General features: G+C 40.6%; 1 protein-coding gene across 1 annotated transcript; it reads left to right on the top strand.

Annotated features, from left to right (window-relative positions):
• The first annotated feature begins 142 nt into the window (after positions 1-142).
• Positions 143-8349, top strand: med17 (mediator complex subunit 17). The gene is made up of 13 exons (XM_026192850.1): positions 143-203; positions 546-791; positions 1464-1627; positions 1765-1984; positions 2091-2227; positions 2353-2434; positions 2673-2825; positions 3829-3959; positions 4547-4731; positions 5064-5201; positions 6945-7062; positions 7183-7342; positions 7881-8349. The coding sequence occupies exons 2-13, from the start codon at positions 560-562 to the stop codon at positions 8087-8089; spliced, it is 1929 nt and encodes a 642-aa protein (XP_026048635.1). The 5' UTR covers positions 143-203; positions 546-559; the 3' UTR covers positions 8090-8349.
• The last annotated feature ends 376 nt before the right edge of the window (positions 8350-8725 follow it).

Here is an 8725-nt window from a genome sequence, read left to right as displayed (position 1 = left end):
GCATTAAATACGTAAATAGTGCTAAAGTGACACAAAGCGTTTGAAACAGCTTCCAGCCTCAGCGTTCATCACAATCGCGGTGGGAGGGGGACCGTGCAGGAGTTACACTCGTTCCTGTATTGATGAGCCTTTCACCGCTACTGGAACATTTAATGCAATACCCGAGTATTCCTCGATACCTCCAACACTAGTGAACGCCAGAGGTAAGATTTACAGGAGTAAAATAGTATTTGGTGTTTTAAGCTGTTCTCTTGAGCTTTCGAGTCTCCTTTTATGCTGTGAGCTAAGCAAAGAGCTAACACTAGCTAGTGTTGCTAACTAGTAAAACGTTACAAAGTGACTAAAAGAGCTGAATTATTATCATCCAAAGTTGTTGAGGAGCAGTTTCTAATTCTCGTTTTTCACTTTAACATTTGGAAGTGAAGTATTTTAGTGTTCTGGTTATTAAACAACCTATATTAAATGTTTGATTCAGAGGTTTTCTGGTCTCCCCTGTGTCTGTGTTTGATGACTAACCCTTTCTGCCTGTCCACTCCACTTCTCAGCCAAGTCTGTCATCATGTCTGGTGGTCCAGCGGTGAGGATCAGCATCGAGTCTTCCTGTGAGAAGCAGGTGCAGGAAGTGGCACTGGATGGGACCGAGACCTATGTCCCTCCTCTATCCATGTCCCAGAACTTGGCAAAGTTGGCACAAAGAATTGACTTCAGCCAGGGATCCGACTCAGAGGAGGATGTTGAGGGAGAACCCAAGGACCGAGAATGGGGCAAGCAGGATGGAGAGGAGGAAGAAGGTAAAATGCTTAAATAAAGCAAGGAGCTAGAGCTACACGAGCCATCACACATTCCTTGGTATAATCAGCTGCTGTGTGCCTTAGGCCAACATAAAATATCAAGCTGAACTTCATTCATCATAGGTTAAACATTTCAGTTCAGAACTTCACTTAGATGGTGAATAATTACTAATAAATATATAATTTTCATGCCAAATATCCTTGGACAAGATACTAGAAGTTGATCAGAGTATGAAAGCATGTGAATGTTACATATAAAGAGAATAGGAAAAAAGTGCTTGTGGGAATGGGTGAATGAGGCAAGTTGCGTAAAGTGCTTTGAGGGCTCAGAGTAGAAAAGTGCTGTATAAGAAACAATCTATTTACCATTTAAATCACAATGGAGCCTGTCATGTTTTGAGGCTGCAAGGTGTTGGAGGCCTTGTGAAAACTGATGGAATTATGAATTCTGTCAATCCTAAGAGTACACCCGCTGCTCCAATAAATAAATAAAATGGATTTCAGGAGTAATGAGATCCAGCTAAATAAAGTTAAACTTTATTTACAATTTACTCCTGACTCTGATGAAGAAAGGAGGACCACCAAGTAGACTCCACAAATGAATTGAAAACAGAACATAAGGTTTTTTATCACTTGTTGGAATCGAGCCCAATTTTCTGTTTTCTTGCATAGGCACAGTAAAATTTCAGCCGTCTCTTTGGCCCTGGGATTCGGTGCGTAACAACCTCCGCAGTGCCCTCACAGAGATGTGTGTACTCTATGATGTGCTCAGTGTGGTGAAGGAGAAGAAGTACATGGCTTTAGACCCCGTGTCTCAGGATCCAGCAGCTGGAAAGGTAAATTAAACATGTCACTTAAACTGATTTTTTTTAAGGGTTTTTTAAGGGTTCTACAAAAATATCTCTAAATGTCAGCAAAGCACTCTTAGGTTTGTCCACAAAGAGATCTTTTGCTCCTTCTCCAACTCCTGCAGACACCACAAGTTTTCCAGCTGATCAGTAAAAAGAAATCATTGGCCACAGCAGCTATGATCCTTCAAAAGGGAGCAGAGAAGCTCAGTAAATCAGTCACAGAGAACCAGGAGAACAGGAGGCAAAGGGATTTCAACTCTGAGCTGCTGCGGCTGCGCTCACAGTGGAAACTACGCAAAGTTGGAGACAAGATCCTGGGAGACCTCAGCTACCGCAGTGCAGGTGATAAGAGAGGAAAACACCTCACTCAGTCAGTGCTGCTGCATCCTACAGATTAACATTAAGACACTTTAAACCTGTTTTCTAACTTCCGTGTTTGCCCGTGCAGGCTCCCTTTTCCCCCATCATGGCACATTTGAAGTGATCAAAAATACTGACATTGATCTGGACAAAAAAATCCCAGAGGATTACTGCCCACTGGACGTCCAGATCCCCAGTGACCTGGAGGGGTCTGCTTACATCAAGGTCAGAGGGAAATGACATGTATAATATGTTTTTATTCATCTTTTCTCATTCCTTGTTCATTCTTTGATTTTAGATAATTACCAGATATATTAGGTGTAATAGAAAGATACTGTTTGTATCTTCAGGTGTCCATTCAGAAACAAGCTCCTGACATTGGTGATCTGGGAACCGTCAGCCTTTTCAGACAACAGCAAAAGAACAAAGCTGGTATGGTTCAGCACATATACACATTAAAAGTTGTTCAGTAACACAGAGGCTCTTTTCTTCCACGTTTTTTTTATTTTATTTTTTTTTTAGAAGGGCATTTTATGAAAATACTAAATTATTACATTCTGTGTGAGAAAGCGCTCTTTAGGCTTTGGCAAAGGATGACTGAGCCCACTCTAAATTGTAAGAGTAAATCCCACAAACAAAACTCTTGGTCTTTTCTTTTGTCTCTGCTCAGGTACGCAGCAATGGCACGTGAAACTGGAGGCGGCTCAGAATGTTTTGCTCTGTAAGGAGATCTTCGCCCAGCTGTCCAGGGAGGCAGTTCAGATCAAATCCCAGATCCCTCACATTGTTGTGAAAAACCAGATCATCTCACAGCCATTCCCAGGTGAGAATATGACACAAATGGGGTCCTGGTTCAGTGTTTCTCACACTTATGTATGTGCTTATGTGTGTCATACGGAAGCATATGCCTTGCCTTGAGAGAATAACTGACCCAGTGCTTGAGCACAAGGACCAGTTCTCCACTTGCTGCAGGTTAGGGGGACCCTCCAGCTCACAGCAGGTCTTCAGAGCAGAACTAGGACTGCAGTCCAAAAATGGTGGAAATGTAGTTTGTCTCACCGTGGGTTGAGACTGCCGCAACAGAGTAAACTTTCAAAATAAGAGCACGGGAGGTTGTCCACTTGTCAAGTGATTGTGGATGGCATTAAAGAGATGAAAACATTTTTAAAAAATGCTACAATATCGATGCATTAGTCTATGTCTACCATGACAACACAGTGGTTTTGTTCGATATTATCATGGGAATATCTTGTTGTAATTTAATAGAACTTAGAACCAAAATGTAGACTCACAGCCATCGTACAAAAAATACCTGTGTGGTATTTTTCTCTAAAACTTGAAATATACATTATGGGGATTCGTTGAGACTCGAGTTAACGCGTCTTAATGTGAAATAATATGGGACCTATAGGTATTAACAAATGGTGAAAGATCCAAATAAGAACAGGTGGGGATGGAGGAAGACAGACAATCTGATAAAGAAAGGCAAGAAGTGATATTATATATATATATACATACACACACACACACACACACACATCAAGTCAAGGTATTCAGCTTTCATATTTGTCAAGAGTGTAAAGAATGTTCTTTCACTTTTAGTGAACACTCAAATCAAATCACTTTTATTGTCACGTACTGCAGTATCCGGTCCAGGTTCGGGACCGGATACTGCAGTACCTTGTTCAGTACTTACTGTTCAAATTGTAAAGTAGTTTGAACAGTTTATGGCTGGGGTGACTGGAGTCTTTGATGATCCTCCTGCCCTAATTCATCCAAAGTGTCATTCTCCCCTCCAAACACACCTGTGATTTTTCTCTCCCTAGGTCTGCAGCTGTCAATCTCACTGTGCCACTCTACGGGAGAGAAGAAAAACAACCGGGCATCTCCAGAGAAACCCAAACCGGACGACCACCTTTACGTACTAGAACACAATCTGCATCAGATGATGAGAGAGGTGAGAAGTGAGATTCCTGTAGAGCGCAATCTATTAACCACCTCTGGAGGAAACCTACCAGATATGATCTGAAATGCGTTAAATATTTTTAAGCTTTGCCTTTTTTTCTCTTTTTCCTTTAACTTTTAACTATATATCCTCAAAAAATCCATCTCAGTTAGGGAATACTGGTCAGGTCTCAGTGTGCTTAGAATGCAAGATAAAGACCGTAGAGAATTAAAGAGAAAACTGCAATAGTCCCCTGCAGTATTACTTGGTGATGGTGGGGAGGAAGAACTCCCTTTTAACAGGGAGAGAGCACCGGCTGAATTGCACTCAGGAAGAGACAGTCATTTCTGAGCAGAGGGTGCTTACAAGAAAAATACAGCTACAAAGTGAAGGAATCTATGAGGGGTTTTTTTCTTGTAAATTTAAAGTTTTAATGTTGGAATTTTTTTTAGATATTAAGATATATTTGTGTTCTTCTACCTACAACAACCCTGGAAACCTGTCATCTTCTACTCTGCCAGGAGACACTTCTATTGTTATTAATTTAAATTTCATTGTCTCAGTGCACATTTCATTGGCAACATTTGTTTCTTTTATAGTTTCACAAGCAGCAGCTGAGCTCTGTGGTGATACCGCACCCTTCTAGCGCTCCCTTTGCGCACAAACGTCTGCGTTTGGCAGGGCCACTGGCCTATGACAAGGCAGAAATCTCCAGTTGGCAGCAGACTGAGGGGCTGCTGGAGAAGATGATCAAACAGGCCAAACACATCTTCCTACGTCGCAGGTAAAATATCCTGATGTAATTTTACAAATACAGAAACAGTTACCAGCAGCAATATTGAATTTTACTGCAAATTTAGGAGCTCCAGAAACTTTAGCAGCCCAAAAAAGCAGCGTTTGCCTACATTTGGCTAGCAGATGGCTCACATTGTCTTTGTTGTTTCATCAGAATCAGAATACTTTATTAATCCCAAACTGATTATGGAAATTAAATTATGTCCTTTTATCTTAAAATATTTAATCTTTTAACAGAAGAATTGTTGTTAGCTACTTTTTGTTGGCTGTATAATGCTTAGCAATACTCTTCACGGGTACCACGGTGTTTGTGGTCAACAGGACTGCACGTACCATCGATAGTCTGGCCAGTCGGATTGAAGACCCGCAGATCCAGGCTCACTGGTCCAACATTAATGACGTATACGAGTCCAGTGTCAAGGTGCTCATCACTTCACAAGGCTACGAGCAGATCTGCAAGTAAGTGGAGTGCAGAGGAGTTTATTTTACTCATTATTTTAAATATCAATATTTATTTTTTTATTTGTACATTTTATTTTTACTATATTTTTTATTATCACAGATTTACAGATTTTAAATATTTACTAAATATTCACTATTCATTTTGTACTATTGTTATTTTAATTTAAAATACTTTTTTTTTAATTATTAGAATTAATAAATTTTGTATTTTGTAATCGAAAAACTCAACAATTGAAAAAATCCTTGACACAAAGTTTTTGCTTTGCTGATTTGTTTAATGCTCGGCTCTGCAGCGCTCAGTGGCCGCCATGTAAATGCAAATGTTTTACCTACATTTGCAACTAAAAACAAACCTGCAATAGAAATGTATCTAGGATCTATTCTATATCTATTTCCTGTTTTTTTGGGGGGGGGGGTTTGATAACCTGTGGGGTTTTTTTTGTTTGTTTGTTTTGTTTTGTTTTGTTTTCTCTTTTAAGTATTTATTATAAGGCAGATGTATTTCTTATCCAGTTACTTGAATAATCAATAGGATACTTGATTACTAAAATATTCAATAGCTGCAGCTTTTATTATTTAATAGTCTCAGGGCTCGCAAAATCGCTATCCCGACGTCCCTAGCAGTTTTTTCCGGTCGGGCTACCAAAATCCATCCCAGCCCTGCCCATCAGGCTATCATAGGAAGAAAAAATATATGTCAATACTTTTGCATCCTTTCGCAAACGTAGCTGGGTAATGTTGTCATTGGCATCGAAGAGCCACTGTCAGTATGTAACATAATGAAATCGCGTTTAAATTTGCGCTTTTTTTTTTTTGTTTTTGTTTTTTTGCTTCACGTTCACTTTGCCATTGCCCAAACTGTGAATAGAGAGCGGCAGTACTGATTGGTGAGTGACAGATTAATTCCTCTCCAATTCCTTATCACTCGTTAGCTTACTATGCAAATATGACAAGTGAAATCTTCCGCAGCAAGCTTAAACATGTCATAGAGGTTGATTGTGCAGAGAATTGCTGATCATTATGCAAGTGCCTGTGTAAAAGCAGATGGATTTACGCAGGTATTTTAGTTCTGCAGAGCCAAATAAGACAGGTCAGGGTGAAGAGGGGACAGCCAAAGAAAAGCCGACCACAAAATGGAAAAGTTATGACAAATCAGACTATGAGGCAAAAAGAAAGTGCAGCTTTTTTGGTTTCATGGACAAAAGAATTTCTGTGGCTGCAATATGACGAGCTAAATAACATAAAGTTCTGCCGGGTGTGTCATTAGTTTCACTCGATTTCTGAGTCGACAAGTGCCTTTGTTACTGGGACCAGTAATTTTAAGAAAGACCCCATCAGAACCCTTGAGAAATGCAAGAAATGCATTATTGCTCAGTCTACAGTATCTTTCCCTGAACAAACGCCAATTGCAAAAAACATATGAAAAATAAACTAAGCACAACAAGAAGTCCTGAAAAATCTGTTTAGAACAGTGTTCTGTTTTGCAAAGAGTGAACTACCTTTGGCAAAATTTAGCAGTCTTTGCAAACTTTGCAAACAAAGCAAATGGCCTAGATCTTGGTTCCACTTACCTCTTACCATTATATTTTTCTATTTTCGTTCACTGCTGTTGTGAACTATATAAATAAATGGATGTGAAAAAAGCTTTTCTCTCCTCATATATGGATGTTTACATGACTCTGGACCAGCGTGTTTGATCCTCTGAAATGAGGCTCACTGTGTTTTATTTGGTGTGTTTAGGTCCATCCAGCTGCAGCTGAACATCGGTGTGGAGCAGATCAGGGTGGTGCACAGAGATGGACGTGTGGTCACGCTGTCACACCAGGAACAGGAGCTGCAAGACTTTCTCCTCTCACAGGTAACACCAGTAACTTCCACAGTTATTGGAGGAGGCTGAATTTACTAGAAGCATGGCTGCACACTGTTGACTGTAATGCTTCAGTATTTAGTTCTGCGTATGCCTGCCTTCTTTTCACAGATGTCGCAGCATCAGGTACATGCAGTTCAGCAGCTGGCTAAGGTGATGGGCTGGCACGTCCTGAGCTTCAGTAACCATGTAGGTCTGGGCCCAGTGGAGAGCATCGGAAATGCCTCCGCGGTCACTGTTGCCTCTCCCAACGGAGAGTACGCCATCTCAGGTGAGACTGATGGCTCTCGGATCCTCAGGTTTCTCTGTAGTAGGAAGAGCATATTAGCAGCAGCAACTCAGTACTACTCATGCCTCTATGCATGAGACATTCAGGCTCTCCCTTAGCTAACCTCCCCCCAATAAAGGCTAAAATGTTAAAAAAAAAAAAAAAAAAATTATAATTTTATTTTATTTATTTTTTTTTTTTTAAAGAAAAGGCAGAAACTAATGTAATAAATCAAGACGACACCCAGTCTGTCAGTTCATGGAAAATTACTCAGGATTAAGCAGACAGGTTGATACAAGTTGGGGAATCTTTGGGAAACTTCCTCTCTTCAAACATCATTGAAATGCATCATGAACCGGTTTCCATGCAACACTCATACTGAATATCTGTAAACACTGAAGAATAATGTGTGGCGAGACAAGAGAGAAACTTTATTGTCATTGTTTAAAAACAACAAAAGTCTGCTCAGCAGCTCTTTATCATTATGCAGCAAAGTAAATAACTGTCAGTGGTTTTTCATCAAAGTTTCTTTTCTCTTCAGTACGTAACGGCCCAGAGAGCGGCTGCAAAGTTTTGGTGCAGTTCCCTCGCAGCCAGATCAAAGAGCTGCCAAAGAGCGACGTCATCCAGGACGCCAAGTGGAGCCACCTCAGAGGGCCGTACAAAGAGGTCCATTGGAGCAAGATGGAGGGCCGAAACTTTGTCTACAAGATGGAGCTCCTCATGGCGGCGCTGACTCCCTGTCCTTAGGTGCTGACTCTGTCTGCTGACTCCTCCCACACACAAAATAACAGTTTATTTAAAGAGGACAATCTTCCTTCATAGACTCTCTTCCTCACATTTGAAAGAATCGACAGCACTTTCATTTATTTTATTTTTTAACCAACTTGTGGACCGCCGTAAAGTCTGTCCACACAAGTGTCCTCTGCCTGTTGCTTATAGTGTAAGGTGTGGACTGTGTGTATATACCTCAAACAGTTTGATACAAAATAAAAAGCAGTCTGTCTATATATATTTGTCCTTTTTCTTAAGAATACAGCTGTGGATCAAAGAGACACTGTTTATAAAACTGAACTTAGGGATTTGCCGGTTCAAACTTTAAATTTGACCACATTAAGTTCAATGTTGTCTTAGGACTGTGTGTGTGTGTGTGTGTGTGTGTGTGTGTGTGTGTGTGTGTGTGTGTGTGTGTGTGTGTGTGTGTGTGTGTGTGTGTGTGTGTGTGTGTGTGTGTGTCAGAGTAGATGGGTGCAGTTTTAATACCACTCCATTTGTCTGATGTGACAACATTTTAGATAAACTAACTTTGAGTCTGGACTCTGCACTTTCAGGTGGGGAACCTGAAGTTCCTGTGTAGGCACGAGGGAGGAGAGAGTTCATTAAGAA

The sequence above is a fragment of the Astatotilapia calliptera genome, chromosome 14, assembly GCF_900246225.1.
Source record: "Astatotilapia calliptera chromosome 14, fAstCal1.2, whole genome shotgun sequence".
Taxonomy (NCBI): Eukaryota; Metazoa; Chordata; class Actinopteri; order Cichliformes; family Cichlidae; genus Astatotilapia; species Astatotilapia calliptera.
Note: the sequence above shows the minus strand (reverse complement) of the source record. Positions and strands in the feature narration are given on the sequence as shown.